At 45.5% G+C, this 27,206-nt stretch overlaps 1 protein-coding gene across 4 annotated transcripts in view; it reads right to left on the bottom strand.

Moving 5' to 3' along the window:
- The window catches only part of TBC1D1 (TBC1 domain family member 1), a 228,621-nt gene extending 211,548 nt beyond the window's left edge, over nucleotides 1-17,073 (bottom strand). The window contains exons 1-2 of one of the 4 annotated variants that reach the window (XM_059382307.1): nucleotides 16,998-17,073; nucleotides 6,027-6,534 (exon numbers count right to left, since the gene is read on the bottom strand). In XM_059382307.1, the coding sequence (XP_059238290.1) occupies nucleotides 6,027-6,443 (417 nt within the window). In that variant the 5' untranslated portion in view covers nucleotides 6,444-6,534; nucleotides 16,998-17,073. Of the gene's footprint in view, nucleotides 1-6,026; nucleotides 6,535-15,825; nucleotides 16,615-16,997 lie in introns of those variants that run through there. The other 3 variants (XM_059382343.1, XM_059382297.1, XM_059382317.1) reach the window with 3 other exon arrangements.
- Between the last annotated feature and the right edge of the window lie 10,133 nt (nucleotides 17,074-27,206).

Here is a 27,206-nt window from a genome sequence, read left to right as displayed (position 1 = left end):
AACTTAAATGTATAAATAGTTAAGTACTCTTAAATTTCGGGGTAGGGGAGCTCCTGGGGTTCAGTTTCATGTATGTGTCACATTCAAGAAATGCAGTTTAGATGCCAAAAATCATGGATAAGGAAACCCATTCCCTCCAAGGACACTGACGGCCTCTCAAATACATCTTCCTTAGCAGCATTTAATAAAGTCCTCATCTATACGCAGACGTTTTTCTAGAAGTCTACTTCCACTACAAGTTCCTGCAGTTACTCTACCCCTGACCCCAAGCTCCTTTACCACACTTTCCCCCTCCTCCTCCTCATCCTGGGAAGGGCTTAGCACTTTATTATGGAGATCAACTTAGCCTCTCTCCCAGTAAGAAATGACACTTCCTCTTTGGAAGAGTGAAGAATAAGGCTAGCAAGCTGGACATTGAGGAGGGCACGTGATGCAATGAGCACTAGGTATTATGAGAGAAGACTGATGAATCACTGAGCTCTACTTCTGTAACCAATGATACATGATATGCTAATTAATTGGATTTAAATTTTAAAAAAGAAATTTTAAAAAGCTAAAAAAACAACCAAAAAAGATGCGTTATATGTCCTTACAAGCTTTGCTAGTCTGTTGGCACACTTATATATGACAGTTTTTACTTTTTTGCCTCTCAGTTTTTTTCTACGAATAGAAGTTATTACTTTGGGGAAAAATTATCATCAATACGGATGGGTGAAATTATACCAGGAACAGTAATGACAAGTATGGGGCGCCTGGGTAGCTCAGTGGGTTAAAGCCTCTGCCTTCAGCTCAGGTCCTGGGATGGAGCCCCACACCAGGCTCTCTGCTCTTCCTCTCTTTCTGCCTGCCTCTCTGCCTACTTGTGATCTCTGTCTGTCTAATAAATAAATAAAATCTTTTTAAAAAAATGACAAATATAACTATCTTTTTAAGAAAGGAGTTTAAAATGTTTACTGTGAATTATTATATTCATCTAAGTATTATATTAATGCTTTTTCTCAGTTAAAATGTTGAATTTGTCTTGAGTCTTAACAAAAGATAGTAAAAAGTCATTCTCTTCTATAGAGAGTGTCCATTATCAGAGGTTTTATATCTTTTCAGCATAACTGGTTGTTTTTTATGTTGACTTTATCATGTCCTCGGCTGTTAAAGAAAAGTTTTTCTCATGAATGTGCTGTTGCCTTAAACTCATGTTGTCCTCTAGGTTTACCTCAAAATCTTTTCTGGTCCCTTTGGTTACATGGGCAACAGAATAGTGTTTTTCTGTCAGCCATGGTCAGTATTAATTCACTTACAAATCTTCGAATACTCTGATTTTTGACTTTCAAGCTTAGAAAATATAAACCTTTAAAATTTAAAACATTTTTAAGTACAACATTTAAATTTAGAAAATATAAATAGAAATTTCACAATATTAAAAAAAAAAGATTCTAGCAAATACCAGATTCTCTGATGGAGAAGAGGAAAGCCCTTGAGCACCCTTACATTAATGACATCTGTCCCATCACAATTATGAAACACCCATGCTGTGCCCAGGCTGGACACAGCATCCGGAAGATCAGAATCTGAAGAGAGTCAAAAACAGTGTTTGAAAAGCGAAGACATATTCCAAGTAGAAAAGGTAGATCACTTAGTAAAACTGCTCTCATGTACCCAATCTGACTTACCCTGGGTCCTACACTGTCCCCTCCCTTACCTGCTCACCAATCTACACTTCTCCATGTATTACCATCTCAATAATGCTGACACTCCCCTCTCAAAATCCATTCTTTCTTCCTATTGACACAAAACAGCAACAGACAATGTCAGAAGCCCCAGAACTTACACCGACTGCAACTCAGTGATGGAAACTCCCTTTCAAGGAAGCAGTTTTTCCCTCCGTGAATAAAGAAAAGGATAGAAACAGAAATATTCTTACGAATGATCTCAAGTAAAACTCAAGTGAGTGAAATATCTGGCGTTCTTCTGAGTACAGATTTTCATAGAAGAGACAAAGTTGAAGAACTGGAGGAAGAAAGATCTAGACTCATTTTCAAGGGCTGAGTCTGGGCAGAACTCCTGGTTTCTTTGTGATGTGAGGGGGAAAGGTCTAGTCAGGGTCACTCAACGCAACCATCTGTTTTCCAGAATGGATGTCTTCACTTCCTACCATGGATCCAACTCAAAATGACAATTCAACCCAGAACCTTATCCCACTGAGTTCGGATGTGTCCTGAGGGATGTTCTTGGATGTTATGAGAAAAATGTAATCTTTGGCCCAATAAATTTGGGGATTTCATGGATGAGTGTCCAACTCAAGCATGAAATAGAAGACAGCTTCTCTAAAACCGTGGTTCTCTGTGTGAACTATGTAGCTGTGTGAACCAATATCTTCCAGATAACCAATGCATGATGTTACACAGTCATAAGTCCTTAAAAGAGTCATTAAAATGTACAATAAACCAATAGGTTTTAATATAACAAAGTGTGAGAGTGCTTTGATACAGTTTCAGATTTCATATTGCAACAAGCCTTTAAGCAACACCCACTTGTCAAGTTTTGGTATAGTATAAAGAAAAATACCCACAATTTTCTAAAAAGGCTATACAGTGTTTCTCCATTTTCCGACCACATATCTGCATGAGGACAAGTTTTCTTCATACACTCAACCGAAGCAACATATCACAACAGAATGAATGGAGAGGCAGCTGAGAATCTGGCTGTTGTCTATTAATCCAAATAAGAGATGTGAAACAAACAAACAAACCAAGAAGTAAAACTATGTCACTCTTATCATTAAATATTTTTGGAAAAATATATAGCTATTTTTCACAAAATATTCTTTTTTTAAAGATTTTATTTATTTATTTGACAGAGAGAGAGATCACAAGGGGCACCAGAGAAAGAGGGGAAAGCAGGCTCCCCGCTGAGCAGAGTGCCCGATGCGGGGCTCCATCCGAGGACCCCGAGATCATGACCTGAGCCGAAGGCAGAGGCTTAACCCACTGAGCCACCCAGGCGCCCCCAGAAAAATACTGTTGATGCTAACATATAAGGGGCATATTCTTTTTTTTTTTTTTTAACAAATTAAGAAATTAGTTCCTTCACAATTTGTTTTACTTTCTGATGCAGTGATTATTAATAAATATAACCCACATGCATGCTCTTCAGGATCCTCTATAATTTTTAAGACTGAAGAGGGGCCCTCGCGTCAAAAAAGGTAGAGATTACTTTTCGACTGTGGAAGCTTTTCTCTGTGGAACACCTAGAGTGTATTCCATGCAACACACGATGGGAAACACAGTCTCATCTTACGCTCTAAAAATTATTCCTTTATATGCCTCTTCTCCCTAGACGTTCTTCAGCAAGTCAGTTTACATGTTATCGGAGGGTTTCCTCTTAAGTAGTAGTTCCATGTTCGTAAGCCTGGCAGTAAATGCATATACATCTCCTCTGGCAAGAAGGGCTGAAAGCGACCTCATGTATTCAAGAGAGGCCTTAATCTAGAGAATGATTCAACTGAGCGAATGTTTCCAATAATCCCGAGAAATGATGACAGAGGTTAACGTGCTCTGTCAGCAGATGATCCTCTCACATGAGATGCGGTGCCAGGGACGTCCCGAGAACATCAAAGCTGTCACGCCTGATGGAGAATCGGGCCCAATTTGGTGTACCATTCATTCTCCAACAACCCAAATCTCTGATTGAGGTAACTGTGCTACAAATGACTCTCTTACACGAGGAGCAGGCTGACAGCAATGTATTACGCCGAGCCCTGGCAATCTGTGTTTGGAAAAACTGTATGCCAGCCAAAAATAACTCCAGACCTAATTCCTACTTCTCCCATGGCTTTTCAGAATGCAGAGTAAGGCCAGTTGTCTACTTTCAGCAAGACAGGGAGCTCCAGTTACAGAATTCAGTTATAAATCTCTTCTTCCTGTCAGGTGTCTGAATGACCAGCCAGGAGCCTGTTCTCAGATGGCTGTAAAAAATTCTGGGAAAGAGTCAAAAGTCGAAAGTGCTGGACAAGCATTTCACATGAAGACTCTCCCCAAGGAAATTCAGTCCTTATATAAATCGGGGGAGCCTGGAATACAGGCTGTTCCGTCCTTTCATTTACATTCTGGAATTTGCCCAAATAATAAGAACCGTTAAGTTTATTTATGCACTTTTTTAAGTATCTAGTTTCTGAAAAAAATGTTGCTGAAGGATGACCAGGATCTTGGGAGCTGAAGACACTCATCTTAGCTTCCTTTTTCCTGTTACCTTAGAGATGAAGTGAAATTAGCATATAACCTGCTTTCAGTAAAACTCTCTTTAATGAAAAATTTTTATGGCCATTAACTACTTACTAAGGTGCTGTTCTAGCTCATTTGGTCCCCCTGGCAACATTGAGATAGACACGATAATTATCCCCATTTTACAAATGAAACATTAGGGCTCAGAGTTGCCTGAGGTGACGAGTTTATAAGTGGCAGACTGGACTGGAATCTGGGCCTTCAGAACCTCTGTACTGGGGTGCTGTCCCGTCTATTTGAGGTGCATGGACGACAACATTAAATGATCTACGACTAAGGAGATATTGAATTCTGTGGGTAAAATAGTGGTTGTAAGCTTCAAATTAGCCTTTATTGAAGAAAACCCTCCATACAGCCAGTGTGTTTGGCTCACTCTCTGTCTTCTGGTCATGACCTGGACATGGACCATGTGATACTGACCTATGGTTGCTTCTGCCTTTCTTCTAGCCTGTACTGAGACCCCCTTGCTTGAGACCTGGAGCAGCACTCACTGAAGGAAGGAATTAAAGAGCCACTTTTGCTTAAAAGCGAATCTCTAAGAGTCTACTTGGTCACCAAGAACATGAATTTCCCAATAAAGTTCTTGCACCCTGGAGGGCAGGCACAACAAACAAACAAACAAAAAACCAAAACCAAAACACAGCAAAACAGTGGGGTACAGGCTGAAAAACATTAGCCTTTCTATTTCTATTTACTGACATTTACCACATGATTGACACTGGTCGCCTCACTCCATGTGCCTGGCGGACAGCCACAGAGGGATACTAGGCCTGGCAGGGGCATTCCTCAGCTCATGGGGTTGGTCAGCAGAGGAGGCTCTATCAAAGGGCAGTTTATATGGGCCCAACGGAGATTATAGCCACGCGGATTACGTTTTCAATTTTATCTAAACCGAGCCTCACAAAATGGACAAGCAGCTTTCAACGAGTTCTGCACCAAACTGCAAAACAAGGTAACAACAACGCAAGCACCAATACCCAGGAAAGTCATAGAGCCGATGATACCTTTCCTGTTTCCCATATGATATGCTTCCCAGCCACATCATGAGCTATAACGATAACAAATTAATCAGATCCGACATAAAGTTGGCGTCCACACACACACAAAACCTTCATGTATCAAACCTTGGTTTCGAACCCGTTGTTGTTATCAACAGTCTTTGCCCAACTGACCATGATACCTCAGGAAATTGGCTAACAGTATTCGGATATAGCTTCTAAATACATACATATTTTTTTTTACTAGGGCCAAAGATACGGAGCTCACTGATCTAGGTAGCACTCTGCTACCCAAATCACAATCTGCAAAGAAGCAGCATCAGCGCCTCCCCGGTATCTTGTTAGAAATGCAGTCTTAGGGTCATCCCAGACCTCCTGGACCCACATCTATATTTTCATATGATTTCCAGCTTATTCATGTGCACCTTTCTGCGGGAAAAGCACTGCTTTAGAACACATACCCTAAATGATCTGAACCCTCACAGTTCAGCTTTTGTTTGTAAGCTGAGGCAAATATCTCTGTTGAATTTTTGAACTCATAAACTTAGAATTCCCAACAGCTGTTATCAAATGTTCTTCAAAACTACAGAAAGAAAAACGACCTCATAAACCAAAATCCCAGTAAATAATCTATGTATGACCACATCGTCATCTTATTCATTCCAGGATCTGCAAAGTCGACGTCCCGACCCCCACACAAGGAAAGCCATCCGGCTCTACCTCCATCGTTCTCGTCCCCACTTCCACTTACTTTTGTTTGATCATCAGCTTTGAACACGTAGCAGATACTCTGCTGGCTGGCTGCATGGTCCTTAATCAGACAAGCAAAGTAACTTGGATCATGACTGTTGTGGATCAGTTTGTGAACGTGCTGGGGCTTACACTCGAAGATGCTGGAACAGATCAGCGGATCCCACTGTTGGCTTTTCCCCGGCTCGGGTTCACACCTCAGTCCAGAGGGGGAAACACAAAGCCGGACTTGCCTGGCACCGGGCTCCTTTTTGGAGGACTGGCCACTGAGCCTCCGAACCTCCGCCACTACCCAGGGCAGCATCGGCATGGTGGTGAGAGAATGTACAGGCAAGGAGCCCACCAGCTGCAGGCTGAAGTCCACCGAGGGTTCGTTAGGAAACGGATGCTTCCTCGCTGTGAATGTGATTGGCTCCATCTTGGGAAAGATCTGGAAACTCAGCAAAACGTTGCCACTGTTTTCTGTTTGAGAACGAGCAATCTATTTTATGTGCTTCTGGGGCAGAATCCTGTGGGAGAAAAACAAAGGCATTAGAATTTAATGAAATCACAGCAATAGCTACTTTCGAAGAGTTATTATTCCTGAAGAACTAAAAAGCCTGAAACCCAAACATGGGGAAACAAATGGATCTTAGTTCAAACAAGGTGCTTGGCCTAGAAAGAGCCTTCTTGAAATTGTGCTTCTTTATATGAATGCTGTAACTGTCGCGCTCACTACAGGTTACAAAGATCCCACTGGGAAACTCCTGTGAAACGTCTGTACGCCTCGTTGATCCGGCAAAATCAAGCAGGACAGAAAACAATATTGTCCTGCTCAGATCCCTTTAAACCCTGTTGTATTTACACATATTTCAAGGAATTTTTTTTTTTTTAAATAATCTCTACACCCAGTGTGGGGCTCGAACTCATGACCCTGTGATCAAGAGTTGCACACTCTGTGGACTGAGCCTGCCAGGTATCCCTCAAGGACTTTCTTTTTTCCAAGATAATAAAATTCAGTTGTGGTGATTCTCCCCCCAACAAGTAACCTTGAGTGAAAAAAATAGTGCTATCTATCCATTATCAGAGTCCACTGAACCAGACCAGTTTTCAACAACTGACCTTTTTCAATTATGAAGCTACTTAAGTTTTAAAAGCCTCTCCCTGCCTTAGTCCAGAGGTGCTGAACAGGAATTCAAATTTCATTAACATGTAATTGGTGCCAGTTATGTCCCAAAGATCGCCATAAATACAGTTTCATGTAACTCATGTATTATCAGCCATTGTGCCCACACTGCCACTCATCAGTAGAAAATGCTGTTTCCGGTGGCCCCAAACTCTCTTACCTGCCCCCTCATAGGTGATTTTCAACAACCACCTCTGATGGTGATTGCCTAATGACTTCCTGTTCCACTGGACACAAAAGCCTTCTGGGCAGAACTGACTTGTCTACAGCGTCTCACACCTCGTCCTTCCTCATTGGCTCATCCTTCCCGCCCTGAGCACCTACCCACTGCATCTGTCTGACTCAACATTGTGTCCCCAGCGCCTGCCAGTGTCTGACTCACAGTAGAGGCTCAATAATATTGTAAACTAAGGAATGAAGTCTCTCCCATCTGAGGAAAAAAAAAGACATTTTCCTCTGATCTCAACCCTCCTGAGCCCCAAGTCTCCCTTCCTTCCGCGCTTACTGGCTCACTACCCAGTGCCCACGGACAATCTCGACTGTGACCAGATGCACGGCCTATGCACTGAACCTGCTCCCATTAAGGTCATCCGCATCTTCGGGCTGTGAGACCCAAGGGGGGCTTTTCGGTCCTTAACTGCCTTGTCCTTTCTGATGAATTTCTCAAGGGTGACCCCTCCTTCCTGCCTGAAACCCTTCTGCGTCTCCTCCTACCTCCTTGGTTGCTTCTTTCGGGTTCTTTGATGGCTTTTGGCCCCTGTTTCATTCCATCCCTTGTCTTCATTCCACTGGCTTTCTTTGGAGAGTCTCACCGAATGGCTTGCATGTCCATAACCACATTCAGGCATTCCTGCTGCTGCTAGCCGCTGACTTGTGCACTCCGGGCACACCGCAAGTGTGACCTCATTCCACCTTCATCTCCAACCGGTTACAGACTACTAGCATTGCCATCATGGGGACCTGGGTCACAGAGGCCTGGAGAGCTTCAGTTGCTCGTCACAGGTGGGCGTGGGAGAGTCGGCTCCTGATTCTCGACCCATCCTCCTGAGGGCTGCACAAGGATGGCATCTGCCACACAGACCCTGATGATTCCCTCGTGAATGTCTCCCCTTGAACCTCTTTGCTGAGATCCAGATCAGGGCAGACCATTCGGTATTTCTATCTGGATAGCCGAGAGGCACCTCGGCTTCAATCAGTCATTTTTAAAGATTTATTTATTTATTTTAGAGAGAGTGCGTGTCTGCATGCAAGCAGGGGGAGGGGCTCAGGGAGAGAGAGAGAGAAGCAGACGCCCCACTGGGCCAGCAGCCCCATGCAGGGCTCGATCCCACAACCCCCAGATCATGACCGGAGCTGGAATCAAGAGTCGGAGGCTTAACCCACTGAACCACCCAATTTAGTTATTTTAAAACTAACTCAGTCTCATCTCCCCAGTTCCCAGAACTTCTCTTGCTGCCCATGAACTCTGTCTCTATAAATAGCATCACTATTTTACTGGCCAAGGCCAAGGCCAAGGAGTCACTGCTACAGACTGAAGGGTCAACTCCTAATCCCCAATGTGATAGTGTTTGCAGGTTGGGCCTTTGGGAGGTGACTGGGTCATGAGACTAAAGCCCTTATGAATGGGATTAGCGCCCTCAAAGGAGACCTGGGGTGCTCCCTCTCCCCCTTCCATCATGTGAGGAAACAAGAGGCAAGATGGCTGTGTATGAACCGGGAATATATTCAATATTTGCATTCTAAATATTTTCTGAAATAGAACTGAAGTCTATTCCTTTAACTCCATATTTTTCTATGTGATATAGATGCATAAATGATAAGAGTATATTTTTATAATAGGATGTGAACACAGTTCAGAGCTACTTTTTAATTTTAAATGTTCAAAAATTCAGAAATAAGCTCACACTTTCGAGCTCCAACAGAGTTCGTGGAAACGTATTCCCTGTCTGTTCTCCTTTAAGGGACAACCTCTCTTGATGATAAAAACAGACTTGAAGTTCACATAACCCCATAAATAATGGCCTCTCTCTCTTCTTTTTTCTCTCTCTCACCTGGTGAGAGTGGCATTAAATATCTTGCTCAGCTTCCACTCCTGTAACTGAATCTGCTTCAAGTCCTAACCGTTGACAGCCGCTAATCCCAAGACATGCCTCAAGAAGGACTAGAATTATTACAAAGGGGAGACCTGAGACCTACCAATTAGTGTAGATGGGGCAATTATTAACATGGTGGCAACAACATATGGGATTGTTTTCAGTCTTCTTGTAAGGCAATATATACATAGTGCAAAAAAATTATACCATTTATAATTTCAAACATTTAGTAAATGAAGAGTCATCAAATTAGTTCTGCCATGTCATTGACAAAATTATCTGAATGCTTAGAGTTTTCATTTTTGAACCAGCTGTGGCACATTCTCAATTTCTCTGTAAAAAGTAGACAGGTCCATAACACTGTTGGTAAACTCTCAAATAATAAGTTCTACCCCAGGGGGTGTCTGGCTGGCTCTGTCAGAAGAGCATGTGACCCTTGATCTCAGGGTCATGAGTTCAGGCCCTACGTTGGGTGGAGAGATTACTTAAATAAGTAAAATTAAAGAAAAAGTTAGTTCTACCCCCAAACATAGCCATAATTATTTATCCATAATTCAGATTCTGCTGATGTAAAGTATCTTAGACTAGGTGAGTAACTTCTATACTACTTTTCAATAAAAAGTTCTGTCAAATAGAAGATCTATTCAAACAATACTAATATACCATTAGATTATGTTTAAAGCCATCTCAGTCCATGTGATCAGCATGCAACCTCTGACCATCCTTCCCAGGCAGAACCACCAACTCTAAGAGAGCTCTTGGGTCTCATACATTGAGTAATAAATACTACAATCCAGGGGCACCTGGGTGACTCAGTGGGCTAAGCCTCTGCATTCAGCTCAGGTCATGGTCTCAGGGTCCTGGGATCCAGCCCCTCATTGGGCTGTCTGCTCAGCAGGGATCTTGCTTCCCCTTCTCTCTCTGCCTGCCTCTCTGCCGGCTTGTGATCTCTGTCTGTCAAATAAATAAATCTTTAAAAAAAAAAAGAAAGAAAGAAAGAAAGAAAGAAATACTGTGATCTGTTACTCCCAGCGAACTTCAAACTCTGTTTTTGTTGGTAGATTCATCTGTGTACAAGCTCTGTCCCTCACACAGACCATCTGTATGCTACACAATTCCTACCTACCACGGTCCATAAACAAGGCAGGCATCGCAAACACAAAGATGCTTTTATTAGAACAGTTGCAATCATCTTGTTAGTGAGTCCTTCTATATCAAACATCCCTGAAGGCATGCACTTAGAATTATAAAATCCGTAAGCCAGAAATGTCCTTTTCAGCTCTTTAGAAATTTCCCTTATACTTGAGGGATGCCTGACTGGCTCAGGGAATTAAGGATCTATCTTCGGCTCAGGTCATGATCCCCATGCTCTGGGATCCAGCCCAGCATCGGGCTCCCTGCTCCGCGGGAAGCCTGCGTCTCCCTCTCCCTCTGCTGCAGCCCTAGCTTGTGCTCTCTCTCTCTGTCGGGTAAATAAATAATTTTTTCCCCTTATATTAGCCATGAGGAAACGTGGTTCTGCAGAAGTTAGTGCCTTGTCCAAGCTGGATGACAGAACTAGGACAGTCCGATTCCTGACTGCCATCCAAGTGCAGCAGAGAATCTCAGTTTCCTGATGAAAACACTTTCAAGGGTGAAGCTGAGAAAGTGAGTCACGTCACTTCTCCAAATCTCAAGCTCATTCTCACAAGAGAATGGAACAAGATCATCCTCAAGTTGTCTTCAACCTCTCAAATTGGGGAAATCTAATTTTCATAATGTATAATACCAAATGTCCCCGACATTGTGTGGGGATAGAAAGCTGCTCCCCTCTTCCTGTCAAGAATACAAATATGGGGGAGGTACCAGAAGAAAGAATGGAGTTTATTGATCGGGAAGTGAGAGAAGAGATGGTAGGAGTTATCAAGCCGCCATAGGAAAATCCCTCTCTTCCCAGCCCCCTCTCCGTGCCGCCCCAGCCAACCGTGGGGAATGGGAGGGGGACTTTCCAGAAGTTAGCAAGAAACACCACAGCCTCAGCACATGGAGCCCTCACCTACTCAGAGCGCTGGTGGGAGGGGAGGAGAGAATAAAAGAGGGATAGACAAAAGAGGTATTGAAGCTTCTAGCTCCAAGCCAGCTTAGAAACCAGCCAAGAGGAACGCCTGGGTGGCTCAGTTGGTTGAGCAGCTGCCTTCTGCTCAGGTCATGATCCCAGTGTCCTGGGATCGAGTCCCACATCGGGCTCCTTGCTCGGCAGGGAGTCTGCTTCTCTCTCTGCGTCTGCCTGTGTTCACTCTCTCTCTCTGACAAATAAATAAAATCTTAAAAAAAAAAAAAAAAAGAAAGAAACCAGCCAAGACTGATAAACTGTCCAGGACGCCCCCTACCCAGGATGGGCAGACACTCCCCCGATAGCTATTCACTTCCCCTTGCAAACCAGTGGCTTCATTTTTCTGCTTTTTATCCCAGATAGAAAGGACATGCTGCTGAACAGAATTATTCTTCCACCTAAATACTCTACTCTCCTGTGGTAAGATCACCGGAGGAAAGGCTACACTATGTGTCCCAGAATCTCACCCAGTCAGAGCAGTGGGCTGCTACCTAGGAATTGCCCACAGGCTGGGAAGATGCTTCGGACACTACCCTATTTCACGCACAGCCATCACACGGAGCTCCTGGAGCCTGTGGATCTAACCTCTCCGTCATCCAGGACGCTTCAGCCCCAGCAAGCACCTCTCTAATTTGACACACAGAGTAATGATGTTTGGAACGACTTCCCTCCTACATAAATCAGGGCCAATGTAAGCCTGGTCCCCTAGGATGCCATGGCCACTTCCTGTATGCTCTGCTACCTAATGGCACAGGATAAAAGGGTTGGGGGGGGGCTTGCTGGCCCTCAGGGATGTCTATCCCTCCCTCTGGCATGGCTGCCTGGCTATTCTCCTGAAAGTAATAATAATAACTGTGAACACAGACAAAATAGCACTCACTGCATGACTGTTAACTGAGCTCTTACAACAACCCTGGACAATAAAGACTATTATTTTTTTTAAATACTTTTTTTTTAATGATTTCATTTATTTGACAGACAGAGATCACAAGTAGGCAGAGAGGCAGGCAGAGAGAGAGGGCAAAGCAGGCTCCCTGTTAAGCAAAGAACCCGATGCAGGGCTCGATCCCAGAACTCTGGGATCATGACCTGAGCCAAAGGCAGAGGCTTTAACCCACTGAGCCACCCAGGTGCCCCAATAAAGACTATTATTATCACATCTAAATAAGGACTCCAACGGATTTTTGCCATCATCACCTCATCAGATGAGGAAGGAGGCGCTGGCACAGAGAAGACAGGTCACTCTCCCAAGGTCATCCTAGCAGCAGACAGCAGAACCAGGTTTTGAACCCAGGGCCTTCCCCTCCAGGCTTCGTGCTTGCTCTTAACCACTTTGCTAGGGGAATATTTATTGACCAACCACCTCTTCTTGGACATTTCATGCAAGATCTTCTCTATTCTTACAACTCTGAGATTTACATTTTATCATTCCCATTTCCGTACAGGTCCTCTGGTTAGTGCTGTAGGCAGGATTTGTCCTAGGCCCAAATTTCTATTCTTTGTGATAGAAACATCTCTAGAAGGCAATAACTCTAAAATATCTTTCTAGTGATTTAGCTGGGTGATTTTTCCATGTTTTGCTTGGTCTCATTAATCCAAATCTAATGTCAAAATTATACTCAGCCCGTCTGCTGAGTGGAATCACTCACTTTGCCCCATGGACTGTGATCCTCCAAGTTTCAATGACCAAGAAAAGATGAGGGCTGGAAAATATACCACGTATGGGGACCCTCATGGCCATGAGACTTAAGAAGCACAGCCCACAGGAGGCCTCGGTGGCTCAGTTGGTTAAGCCGCTGCCTTCGGCTCAGGTCATGATCCCAGGGTCCTGGGAAGGAGTCCCACATCGGGCTCCTTGCTTGGCAGGGAGCCTGCTTCTCTCAATGACTCCCCAAAAGACAGGGAAAAGGGCAAAGAAGCTACCCCAACACCTACCCCGACACCGGAGCTGACTTAGGCCATCCGGGGAACGTAAGGAGCCGCGGCTGGGGAACTTCAGAGAAATGTCATTAAAGGGTGAAAAAGGGGCCTCGGGAGATGCCATTCTGACAAGATAAAATTAAAAGTTAGAAAGACACAATCCTCTCCGGCAGGCATCCCTACTCCGGGTGCCATGGTGATGGGCACGCTGGGTGTCAATGGGGAACAGGTATGTGCCACTCCCTGCTGCTCACTGGTAGTCTGTCCCAGAAGATACCAGAAGATCTGGCAGACAGGAGCTGCCACCCACGCCATCCACGCACTGCAGAGGAGTCTATCTGATTGTGAGGCAGACTCTCTGCTTGAGGCTGCCTTCTCCAGAAATGGAGGGTGCAGACTGTCAACGGCTGGTTAATGAGGAAGAAGAGGCAAGCTGCATTTCCCCAGAGTCACTCACTTCCTCCTCATACCCTATGTATTTCCGACAACAATCAATGTCGCATGGGGGAGAAGTCGTCCCAACACTGACAGAACAGCACCCAACCAGAAATGCTATTGCAGCGAAAAGGGAAATCCCCAGATCTCTTAGTGGGAAAGACAGTGGTCGGCTCAGGCAAGAAGTCCCATTTACAAAACTTAAATTTGACATTAATAATGTATAAGTACACCCATGAATTTCCCCCCTATTTTGCTGGTTTGCAAATGGTGGATAAATCAACATAAAGACATTTATTTTCAGGGCGCCTGGGTGGCTCAGTGGGATGGAGCCCCGCATGGGGCTCTCTTCTCCGGCAGGGAGCCTGTTTCCCCTGCCTCTCTGCCTACTTTTGATCTCTGTCTGTCAAATAAATAAATAAAATCTTTAAAAAAAAAAAAGACATTTATTTTCATTTTCACCTGATCACTTTATTTACTGCTTCGAACCACACTTAGTCCCTTTTGCATCTCCTTGAACTCAGTTATAGTCTCGGGATATACCTCTTGTGTTCACTCCAGAAAGTATCCCCAAACATTTCACATGGCACCCTGTAATTCACAACCGAGTCCACGGCCCAATAACTCACATTATGTCAAGTGTTACTTACAGACAAATCTAAGGAGAAAGCCCTTTTTCATGGTCTGATTCCCCTATAACTTGGCCGGGGGGAAAAAAAAAAAAAAAGACACAGGGAGATTCAAGACCATGATAAGCATTCCGTTTCAAACAGTTCTAAAACACCTGTTTACAAAAGCAGACAATCCTTTTTTTTTTACAGACTTTTTCACGCAACGTTCTTATTCCTGTAAACAGTTTTCATGATTCTTGGGAAGAAGAGGGTCCCAAGGAACACCATCTCCCCAGGCAGGAGAAGCCACCTCAACTCTAGCTGCTTCAGAGATCCCTAACCCAAGACAGTCCTAGAACATGAAGTGTTCAGAAACACGGGAGAGTCATTTATCAAGGTGGATCCCCAGCTTCTTGCAACAACTCCTCATTCAGTCTCCCCCTCCAACCCCTCCCACACAGAGCTCCCAACACACCCCCAAACCCAGAGGTGGCCATGCTCCAACTCTTATCAATGTCATCAAATCGAGGCAGAGAATGAATTTCTGCTTTCAAAAAGAACAGGTTTCGATCAAGGCCTCTGTAGTTCTGCTTAAGTACAGCGTGAGAAGTTTCAAAGTTTGGACTTGTAGAGATAGCTGCTGAATGTCTTGGGTGTGACCCATTTAAACCAGGTCATTTAAAAATGCTCTTTCAAAGTCTGATTATATTAACAACTGAAATCATCCAATCACCTAGAAGGGAGAATGAGAGATCTATACTGATCCCTTAATGTAAGGCCCTCTGGAAATTAAACTGTTTGGTGGGAGGAACAATCATCACTTTCAATTTCTTTTTCTTCTTAAGCAACTTTCAGAGAATAATCTAATTTAAATAAAATAACAAGGTAAAGCCACTTCTAAGTGGATTTTAAGGAAAACAGTCTCTTAAAAACAACAGTGTGTGGCGAAGTTTGAGGGGTCTCATAACGACAGAAGGATCAGGAAGCTGCTAGAAACAATTAAGCAGGGTTTCAAAATGACGAGTACAGGATGTGCCCATAGAAAGAAATGTTGTGCGCACTGGTGAAGCTGCCAAAGTTACTACTGCAAAGTACCATGAACTTTTAAAGGATGGCAAGGGGTCCCTCTGACCGCCTTCCCCTCATTCCGGTCGCCCTACAAACACAGCAGCCCCCAGAGATATTTGGCGGGAGGGGGTAGATGCCCAGCGAGCAGGAGTGAGGGGGGCTGGAGGAGGGTGCCTGTCGGAGGTCCTGCGCGGTCACGAACTCGAAGGTTTCACTTTCGTTCAAGTAGGGGGGCAACGAGGTGGCAATGAACCCCACCCACCCACCCCGGAAGCCCCCCGCGCGGCGAGCACAGGAACGCCCTTGGGCTGCCGGATTCCAGCTTCGCGGGCCCGGGAACGCTCGGCCGTGCTCGGCGCCGGGAGGGGGGCGGCCGGGATGCCGCCGCCGGCGCGGAAGCTCCAGAGAGCACCTACCTGCACCGCTGCTCGCTCAGAGCCCAGGGCCCGGCCGGGGCGCGCAGGTGCTCGGGGGCGGCGTGGGGCCGGCCTGGGCGGGCGGGGCGCTCATCGTGCCTGGCTGGCTCCGCTCTTCCGCGGCGGGGGGCCGGGAGGGATCCCCTCCGCTGGGCTCCCGCCTCTTCTTCACCCCGCTGAGGACACGGCGGGTCCCGCGGCCGCGGCAGCAACAGGCACGGCGGCGCGGGGGCTGCGGCGGCGGCGGCGGAGGAGGTGTCTGCGCGCGGCTCGCGTTTCCTCCTCCCCGGCTGGGCGAGCGCGGGGGAGGCGAGGGGAGGGCAGAAGCCGGGATCTCCCAACTCGGTCCCCAGGGACCTAAGAGGGGGACGCGGTGCTCTTTCCCTCCCCACTGCGCCTTGTGACTCTGCCCGAGCGGCACGGCCGGGACAGGCGAGTCACACGCGGGTAACAGCTGCTGCAGTGCGGGTCCGCCGCGGCCTCCCTCCTCTCCCCGCCTCTCCCCTGCGGGACGGCCCATCCTCAGCGCGCGGGGCTGGGCGGTGGGGGAAGGGGGTGTCCGGGCGACGCCCCAGCCAGCCCCGGCGCAGGGTCCTGGCCCGCCGTCCGCCTGGGCTCCGAGGACGCGGGGCCCCGCCCGTGATGAAGGCCCTCGCGGCGGGATGTGCGGTCGCACGCCGTGTCCTCGGCAGCCTATTTATAGCAGGTGGCGCTGCCCGCCGCTCTCGTCCCGCCGCGCTCTCAGCAGGTGGCACTGCCCGCCCGCTCTTCGCTCCCCCGCGGTAGTGTCGCCTCCCCGGCACCCTCGCTTTCACCTCGCGGAACGGACGTTGTGAGAACCGCACGGAACGCGGGAAGACGACCTCGCCACCTGGCCGTCGCCCGCAGCGCCCCTTCGTCCCGTCCCAGGGTTGGACACAATGGCAAGGAGGGAACTGAGGCAGGGCCATTCTCTGGGGGCGCCGGCAGGCGAGGCAGGACAATCAGAGGCTCAAACAGAGAAGGCTGAAGGGTCGCCCCCCAAACCCCAGTCAGCCCCATTTCTGAACTGGGGGGGGGGGGTGTGACGCAGCCGCTAGACCCGGGTCCTCTTCCCTCCCGCGGGTCCAGCGCGCGCGCACACACATTCACACTCACACGCACACGCGGCTCACACGCCCCCCTCGCCTCACCTCTCCTCCCTTCGCGGCGCCTACCCTAGAGTGGGGTTCGGGGAAGTTCCCGGCGGCCGCGGGGTGTAAGGAGGGACCCGGGAGACGGAAGCCGGCGGCGAGAGCAGGCTCGCAGGCGGAGGGGATGGCCGGGCGCGGGAAACCTCCCGGGCCGCCGCACTCCTGCCCAGCAAGTAAACTGGGGCAGGTTCAATCCCGGGGGACAGGAGCGCGAGGGGGATCTGAGGCAAGTAGGGGACGGAGCACCAACTCTAGAGAGGAGTGAGCAGGAAAGGGAGAGAGAGCAGGGAGGAGAAAGAGCCCTGGTGGAGCCCGGTGGCCTCTAGCAGGAATAAATTAATAAATTAATTAATGTATTTATTTTTCCCTCATTGGAGCTGGAAGCTGAGGAAAATAAGAGGTTAATGCCTCTTGGAAGCCACAAGCTAGTTGGTGCTGGGACCCCCCAAAAAACCAAAGCCACTAGTAACACATTTTCTCTCCTGCCACTGTGTACCCCTCTTGTAGCACTGAGCTCATTCTGTTATCGCATAGTTATTTGTGTACTTGACCTTGAATTTTTTTCAAGAGAACTGAAGAACATATGCAGACATAAATACCCTAGTGGTTGGAACATTTATTGGGTCATGGGAATTGTTCGTCATTTTTAAAAGACCAGGTAAAGTGTTCAAACCATCCTGTTGTCTCTTGGATCACACCATGTTTTATTTCACATCTTTATCTCCAATTCCCCCATACAGTTCTCATTCCTTCTCTGCAGCAGCCCTCTGAACATAGCCACCTCTAGAGAGCTAGGATGTCGAGACAGGCACACCGTCATCCATTTCACTGACACCCCCAAACTGCCTTCCACAAATATCCTGCCACATGATGGTTGAAACTGTGACCGAACAACTTAACAACCCTGCCGGCCAGCCACTGCCCCTGGGAGGTGGGGTCAGGCCAAGGCTGGGCACTGAATACGGAACATCCTTGCTCAAACCCCCTCCCACCCACCACTCCGCTCCCTTTTCTCTTTCTCACTAATCCCCTTCACCCCAACTCCATCCATACACCCCAGTATCAGAGTACAGGAAAGCTTAGTACAGACAGGCAGCGAGATGGGTGCTCATCAGGTCACCAGCGTAGAAAGTGAAAGGGGTGGGGAGCAGAGATAGGCCAAGACCCGGAGTCTTTCATATTATTGTGGTGTGGAGGGAGGAAACTGCCTTCTCCCCACTCCCCCTGCTAAAATCTAGCAAGTTGCAGCTCAGAGTTACAACCTAGTGGGAAATGACTAGACCGTTTGCCCTGACCCCACCCTGGGTTAGAGGAGGGCCATGGCCTGGTGAGAAGCAGTGATTTCTGCATCACTTTTCCAATTTCCAGGGCGAGTTGGTGCCCCTGGAATGATAATAAGGGATTTTATCATACTCTTAGCTTCCTGGATACAGAACTTCTTTATGAGATGTGAGAAAGAGTTTCAAACCTTTTTGTCATAAAGCATGGTCTCAGAGAGTAGGGGATAGCCTGCTGTCAATCTCTTTTGTACTCGTGTCCAGCACAAAGGGAAGACATAGTTCAGAGGGCTTTGGAGCCGATGGTGATACCTGGGCTAGCAGGTTGAAGACCGGCCAACTGGGAGGGGACATCCATGTTGTCCCAGTGTAGAGTGGACAGGTGAGAGCTAGCCGCCCAGCTGGTATCTGCCAAGTACCATTGCTCTCGGAGGAAAGTATCTCCTTGCCCTTATTGTCCAAGGATAGCACTGTGCCTGGGGTGGGGGGGAGTGGACAACAGGGCCTTGGCTATGGCTACAGAGAGCCCCTTGCCTGCCCAGGAAGGTATTCTGTCCATAGTTCTTTAAGTCACCAAAACCAAAAGTGAGTAGTGAGTGGGGCTAAGCCCTGCTGTCACTCTGCTTCAGACCCTTGATTCTCTTGACTGGTGTGACCCAGGCGCATAGAGCCCTTCCCCACATGGGGAATTTACTGACCTTTTGGCTCAGTGAGTGAAAACTCCCAACAGCTGCCACCACCTCCTTGCGTGGACAACCTCTGCACCCCCAGCTCCTCCTGAAATCCTGCCATGAATCATTCTTTCGGAGGCTTCCTTAGGTTTTTTCGCCCAATTTAGTCCTTTGCAGCATGTTTAATTGTTCATTGTCAATGGTCAGGAACATTAATATTGACTTTAAGATGGCCATGGAGCTCTAGAAAATTGTGAGCCATTGATGCCATTAAATCAACTGGGAAGCCCAGGGACTAAAAGAAGAAACAGAGGCCACTTTACTTTTTAAAAGGCTAAAGGAACCATATATAGATCTAGAATGAAAAGTCTTTGGTTAATGTAGAGAAGCGATCTTTCATTAAACTACTCATTATTATTAAATCTATCAGCTGTTTAAATGTTCATAGTCATTTGGAACCCAAACGCATTGCTATTATAAGTTTTCACCTAATTTCTAAATATACATAATAAGGTAAGTGTTCTTGACTAGTGGGCCTATTTCCAAAATTGGCATCAATACAGGCAAGAAATTAAGATTACACAGGATAGATCCCTAGGACAGTAAGGTGGTTCACTTGGGATGCTTGCTCCCACGATTGGGAGTGGCTTTCTGGAGCCCAAGGTGGAGAAGGTTCCTGAAGCAGGCACAAGCTCAGTGGGAGAGTGAGCGAGATGGGGAAGCAGCATGGGAAACATGGAAAAAGACAGCATTGCAGAAGCAGGAGCAACGCTGGGTAATTCCCCAATCCTGCCAACCAGAGGCGTAACTAAAAATAGCACATTAAATTATTAGCTTATGGCTCATTTGGTCAAGCGTGGACTCTTGGTTTTGCCTGAGGTCATGATCTCAGCTTCCTGAGATCAAGCCCCACATCAAGCTCCACATCAGTGGGGAGTCTGCTTACGGTTCTCTCTCTCCCTCTCTCTGGGCCCTGCTCCCTGTGTGCTCAAGTGCACTCTCACAATAAGTGAATAAATCTTAAAAAAAAAAAAAAAATCCTCGTTGACAAGGAAATGGATTGAAGTCAAATGAGAGGGGGGGGGGAGGTTGGGGGAACCAGGTGGTGGGTATTAGGCACGGATTGCATGGAGCATTGGGTGTGGTGCAAAAATAACGAATACTATTACGCTGAAAAGAAATAAAAAATTTAAAAAAAAAAAGTCAAATGAGAGATTGCATTACATGGTTTAGCCTACAATACAAGAACCTTGTAATTGCTTTCTCCAAGGCACAAGAATGATAAAACATACTACAGTAAACAATAAAATAAAACGAACAGATAACCAATATGGATCTTGGAATTTCAGCAGTTTAAATAAACAAAAATTGGACTGCATGGGAGACTCATGCTTACCACGGAGGAGACAACATAAATCTCTGTGCAATGAGAAGTGAACTTACAGAGCGAACAAAAGGGCTTCTGTCAAGTGTCGAATTGCCTTTTATGGACAAAGCATGTTAAACTCTGGGCACTGGTTCCATTTCCCTTTTCAGCTTCTTCTCCTGTTTGTTAAATCGTTGATCTCTCTACACAAGCAAGGGTTCCACACAGCCTTCCGACAGTATCCAGCCTTTACTTGGGGGTTCTACACAGCCTTCCTACAGTATCCAGCCTTTACTTGGGGTTCTCACTGGCCACAGGAGCTGGTTTTGTGGGTTTGGACACCAAGCACCAAGCTACGCAAGTGTTAGATAGCATGTCACCTTTTGTTATGGCATCTGAATTTGTCTAGAGTCAGTGGGGATTTCTCTGCATAAATTGTAAAAGTCCTGGATCTCGGGGATTTTACCCAAGACCTGAATGGGCAGAACCACCGAACCTCCAACACTGCAAGATTCCCACGTCATTTAATCCCAAAGGCTGTTACGACTTTGTTGGTGCATAAAGTGTAATCTCACGTAGAAAAATGCAGTTGCCGGCTAACTGGTCTCCCTACTTTTGTCCTCACCACCCTACAGTCTGTGTTTAATACAGCAGCCAAGGGAAGGTGCTGAACTATTAGTTGGGCCATATCACTACTCTACTTAGAGCCCTCCAAGGCTTCCCAGATATCCCAGAGTAAAGGTCAGTCATTGTAATGGTTTGTAAAGCCCTATGGGACTGTCCCCTTCCCCAACCCATACCACTACCTTTGCACTTCATTGCCTGCTACCAGCCCTGGGTCACTCTGCACACACTGACCTTCCTCTTCCTCATCCCTGCCAGGCGTACACTTGCCCCAGGGCCTTTGACTATCCTCTCTGCCAAGGGTACTCTTGCTTCAGATACCCACATTAGCTTTACTTAATTTACCTTCTTAAGTTATTGTTTAAAATATTATTTTCTCCATGAGGCCTTCTCTCTCCAAATTTTTGAAAATGGAAACCACTGCTACCCCCCCAAGACTTATCTCCTTTTCTTGATCTATATTTCTCCATAGCATGTATTGCTTTCTAATATGTTACTTGTACATATTTTGTGGTTGTTACTTGTGTATCTTGTCATTTGTGTATCTTGTTACGGTTCCCTCTTCCACCACCAAACCCCATGAGGGCAGAGAATTTTTTCTGCTTTGCTCACTGCTGCCTGCCGTCTCTTCAGTGTATACAATAGAATAGCGTGTAGGAGACATTCAGTAAATAAGGAATGAATGAATGAGTGAATGAATGAATGAATGAATGAAAACAATAAATAATGCATGTCATATGTGAATTCATTGATTGTCTATATAGTACTTCCCTCAGAGCAGAAACTTTTCCATGTTTCCCCCTATTTAACCTTTTGTGCTCTCATCCATTTTCTCAACTATCCTAAGAGTTCAGTTCTTCCCTTCAGGTGAGCTGAATGGTTGTTTCACCATCAACAGAGGACCTGATTTCCAGATATACAATAAAGAGGTTGTAAAATCATGGAACAACTGAGAATTCATCCACACAGGGTATTTGTTTCAAGTTGGGCTGAGAAAAGTACCATTTTGGAGAACCGTCTGAATGGTACACAGTCTGGTTGGCCCTCTAGATCTGGATCCCCTCAAATCCGTTTCCATATCAGGTCAACCCACGTGAAGAGCAGTTTGCCTGGACTGTATCTAAAAGAAATTCCTTTTATCAAATTGCATTTTGACATTATCCTATTTGCCCAAATCACGGGAATGTATTTTATAAAGATGCCCTATTCAGTCTGAGGATATAGCTTAATACCTAACACAATGTCCTTTTAAGGAGAAAACAATTCTTTTAGGGTTCTACAAGGAATAACTTTTCTTTGGCAACTGGATTTATCTCCCTCCTTGCACTAACTAACTGACTCATGGGTAGGATTTAGGATCCATTGCTTGATGAGTATCGAGGTCCTTTTGTATATGAAGTCATTGATTCACAGATGCCCCTTCTAAGCCTTTGCCAGCTTGTGTATTTTCATCCATCCAGGAAAACATGCAAATAACAATGTACTGTATAATCTCACAATGCTGAATTCGACTATTTTGTACTCTGAAATCACGTTATTCCCACTTTGTAGGTGTTAACAAAAGAGTCTTTCTTTTAGGAAATGATGCTGAGAGTGGTAGGAGCCTTTGTTGTCTTGCTTTATTTTTGTTTGTGAATGCCTTTACCTGGCAAAAAGAATATGCTGGCATCCTTCTATCCTTGCCTAGTGTTTTGGAAAATTTTAGTGGTTTAGAACATCCAAAGTCTAAAAAACACTGGTTTTCTCCCTTACTCCTAGCTTCATTCAGCCTCACCTATTTTCTTTTCCTTTAGTCCTATTTTCTTGTTCACTTGTTTTTAGTTTTCTTTTGTTGCCTTGTATGCATTTAAGATGCCTTCAAGGGGTGCCTGGCTGGCTCCGTCGATAGAGCATGCGATTCTTGATCTCAGGATCATGAGTACCAGCCACACAACTGAGTGTAGAGATTCCTTAAAAAATAAATAAAAATCAAAAGGGTTTTGGATGCCTGGGTGGCTCAGTCGGCTCAACATCTGCCTTCGGCTCAGGTCATGATCCCAGGGTCCTGGGATTCAGTCCCTGCATTGGGCTCCATGCTCTGCGGGGAGCCTGCTTCTTCTTCTCCCTCTGTTCCTCCTCCCCATGCTCTCTCTTACTTTCTCAAATAAATAAATAATTTTTAAAAATCCCAAGCGTTTTATAAATGTAAAAAAGAAAAAAGACTCCTTCTATCATTTCTTGGATGAGGCAGAGAGAGAGGAAAGAAGGAAGGAAGGAAGGAGTTTATACAAAGCAAAGAACAGGTCAACCTGCACCTGCTTAGCCCATCTCCAGCTCCCTGCTGCACCAAATGCTCTCATTCATCCCCACCCTGAGTATTATCTGCAAGTATACAGCGCTTTGTAATTGGCATGCCTCCTCTTCCTTAATCCTCTCATTAGCACCCAAGGGTGTTTCTTTCTACCTTTCCCTCCTCTGCTGAAAACCTGGGGGGGGGGTGGAGATTGGAATTTTAACCTAGATATTCTCCTTCCAAGCCCAATTCTTTTTTTCTATACCATATTACCACCTTTTAAAACTACCGTTTTAGACAAAACCCTCATGTGAGGGTTTTGTTTTTGCTTTTGTTTTTTCAGGAGACATCACAAGAGCCTGGCTATTTCCTTTGCTTTCAGAATAACCTTCCTTGTTGCAAGGTGTTCTGTGGGAGGGCTGTACTTCCACGAGGCAGCTCTGACACTTTAGTCAGAAGGAGCATCCATGGAACAGGAGCAAGGTTCCCTTGATCAGCACATATTGAAGCCATGGGCTGCAGGGTAGTCTCCTTTTGGTCCCTGTTTCTATTGCATAATAATTCACACTGGGCAACAGCACAGAGTGGGAGCTCGTTTCATCACTTAGTAATTTCCTTTAACAGTAACGCTGAGCTAGAGACATTCGGCCCTCTTCTCATTTTCCTGTTGCTAAATATAAAACATAAGTTGAAGTTCTCCTATCATTCAAGGGAAAGGACCATGAGTCTTTGAATTGGAAGCTTAGAGAAAAATTAGCATGAAAAGATTAAGAAAAAATTAAGATTTAAAGTCCCAAGCTTCTTAAACTGGAAGGTATGTGACCACAAGGGGCTTAGTAGAATCTTTTGACCGGCAGAGTTTTGTTGATCAGCAATTCTTTCTACAGGATTGAACTAGGCACAGAAGTGACAGAAAGACAGATGAGACCTTGTCCCTGTCCTCGGCACTGTTAATGCTCTTCTAATTCAGGGTCAACAAATTCGGGCGCATTTAATAAATATTTCAGCCTTTGCAGACCATTTGGTCTCTGTTTTGACTTTGAGTTCTGTCACTATAGTGCAGAAGTCACCATAAACAGGACATACACAAACGAATACAGCTGTGTTCTAGTGGCGATGGACGCTGAAATGTGAGTTTCACAAATTATGAAGGGTCATGAAATATTATTTTATTTTTAAGTTTTTTTTTCAATCACTTAAAACATAAAAACAACTTCATCAAACTCAAAAGCTTCTGGACAGTAAAGGGAAATAGCAACAAAATAAAAAGGCGTGGGAGAAAACATTTGCAAACCACATATCCCGCACGAGTTCATAGATGATTCTTTAATAACATGAAATAACAAGATCTGGCCACAGGTCTAATAACAACTATAATTTGAGGTCATGATGAGTATATATGTAGAGTGGTTTGGAACAGAGTTACTCTCTGCCAAGAAGACACCCCAACTTGTCAGAAGCACTTGCGACTTCTTTAATATCAACTCTACCGATGGGAACAAGGGGTGGTTCTTTTGGTTGAACTGTTACATTTTTATATGATTCTCATTATCTACAAAAAATGTGTATTACTTTATAATGGGAAAAGGCTAAGGTTTATCTTGGCTCTTTATTTAGGGATATTTCCTTCGTAGGAGAAAGTCAGCCTTGTTCCTCAATATTAAATTAGAATTTGATGAAAACAGAAAGGAAGAAAGGAGGAGAAGATGGGTGGGAAGAGAAGGAAGAAAGGAAAGAAGGAAAAGTAAAAAAAAAAAAAACAAACGATTAGGTTTCCATATAATTCCAAGTTACTCAACCTTAACCAAGCCCCAGTACTTTTTGGTAATCCCTTTATTCATCTCTTATCCACTCGCCCTGCAAACTCAGGAGTGAGCCTCACCCAAGTCCAGCCAGCTCTAAGCCAGAACTGCCAGGCTAGGCCCAGCCCCCATGGCCAATCCCACACATTGTGCTAATTAAATGTCTGTTGCCTTAAGTCACTCACGTGTGTGTGTGGGGGGGGGGGGGGGGGGGGGTTGATTCTTACGCAGCAAAAGCGAATTTATACAAGTGAGTAATGTTTTCCAAATCTACGTTTCCTGGCCATTGTTCCATATTCCACAGGTTCTCCAAGATTAACACGCTGTGTGTTAGGATAACACCTACAGATGTTCTCAAAGCGCAGAGAGGTTCTTCCAAGTAGCCAGTATTTTCTTTGTGTCTCATTACCCACCCAGGGCTTTGAAATTCTGGGCATGTTCACAAACGCACACCTGGACTCTGCCTCACCCACCAATCATCACTGCTCACGTCTTCCTGTAATTAGTGACAAGACTCCCTCCACGAATCTGTGTTAAATACCTCTTTACTGCTCCAGAACCCCAGAAGCTCCTTGAAGTTTGAATGTTCCTGTGAAGGAAGACCCCATAGCCAGTGCACCGACCAGCACTGGATGGCAAGGAAATGTAGGCGCATTACTTCACTGACTTCTGTCTGCTCTGGGTGTCCTCACCCGAAAGACAGGAATGCAAACAATAGCACTTACCTTACGATGTTGTCAATGGGTTAAGCGCGTGAATAAAGGTAAAATAGTTAGAACAAAATCTAGTAAGTAGCAAAGCACGCGATGATCATTATTACTCAGGGCTACAATTTCTCTTCTTTGCCTTCATCTCTGGATCTTATTGGTGTTCTCTTCTATGAGAACGGGATGTGAATCTTAGACTATTTCTTTCAGGTGAAAACTAAACAAACTCCAGTCTTTTTTTTGGAGTTCTTCAGGAATTCAGGGATTCTTCAGGAATTTAGCTGCTGGGCTGCTTCAGAAACAGTATAGTGATAGCTATAAAAAAAAAAGTTCTGTTTTTTTTTGTTTTTGTTTTGTTTTGTTTTGTTTTTCATTATTTTCTCTTCTAAATGGCAAAGATTTTGCCAGGCAAGCTTATCCAAACACAAGACCATTTCTTTTTTCCAAGTTAAAATTGAACAACAATGATTTAACAATCTTTCAAAATTCTTTCAAGCCCTGTTCGGCTCAAATGGGATGTTCCCCGGGGTGTGTGGGAAGGGACAGTCAGGAGTGAGGCAATGCTGGCCCCCTGTGGGCTGCGCAGGTGTGGAGAAGACTCACAATTGAAATGTATATGAGCTAGAGAAATGTCTATGAGCTAGAGAAAGTATTTCTTCAATAAGTTTTAAAATACAGAGAGCGCCAAAGAAAGAAAAGGAAGCTTCCTAGGTGTTGAAAAAACATTTCCAAAGTGAAATGAAGAGAGCAGAAAAGCAGGAGCTGGAGAAGCCATGACCTTGGCGGGGGTGGGGGGGTGGGGGGGGTATGAGAGGACATGGGGCCTCAAGAGCTAGGAGTTTGAGACCTTTCTCTCTCTTTCTCTCTCTCTCTCTCTCTCTCTCTCTCACACACACACACACACACACACTGGAAATACGGCCCTGGCCTGATAGAAGGCAGGGAGTTAGAACTGACTCAGTTGTCACCCCCCCCCCCCAAAAAAAGGTCTATTTTTTTTTAAGTTTTTATTTAAGTAATCTCTACACCCAAGGAGGGGCTCAAGTTCATGACCCTGAGATCAAGAGTCTCATGCTCTATGGACTAAGCCAGGCAGGCACCCCAAGAAAGTTCTATAGGGTTTTTTTTTTTTTTTCAAATTTCCTGTTCTTATTCATGGTGTCCTATCTTGTGCCTTAGTGTCCAAGAATCCTGAAAAGACTGTACTTCTGTGAAAGGGAACTAGAAACAAAGGTACTCCTGGTCCAGGGTCAGGGAAGCTTGTAGTCTGCTTGACATGGTGGGTGGGGGTGGGGAATGGGGGGACAGGCCGGGGCAGGGGGTTGAGGGGAGAATGAGCTCATGACCGGAATCACAACTCCAAGCCCGAGTCCCACAGCAGATGAGGTGTGTATTCATGCTCGCAAGTTAGTATAGGAATCCAAAGCTAATAAAAGTCACGTAAAAACTCATCACTAATATTGTTAGAAGAGTTGTGAATATCTTCTCCC

Source organism: Mustela nigripes, chromosome 1, assembly GCF_022355385.1.
Source record: "Mustela nigripes isolate SB6536 chromosome 1, MUSNIG.SB6536, whole genome shotgun sequence".
Lineage (NCBI taxonomy): Eukaryota > Metazoa > Chordata > Mammalia > Carnivora > Mustelidae > Mustela > Mustela nigripes.
This window is presented reverse-complemented; position numbering and strand designations above follow the sequence as displayed.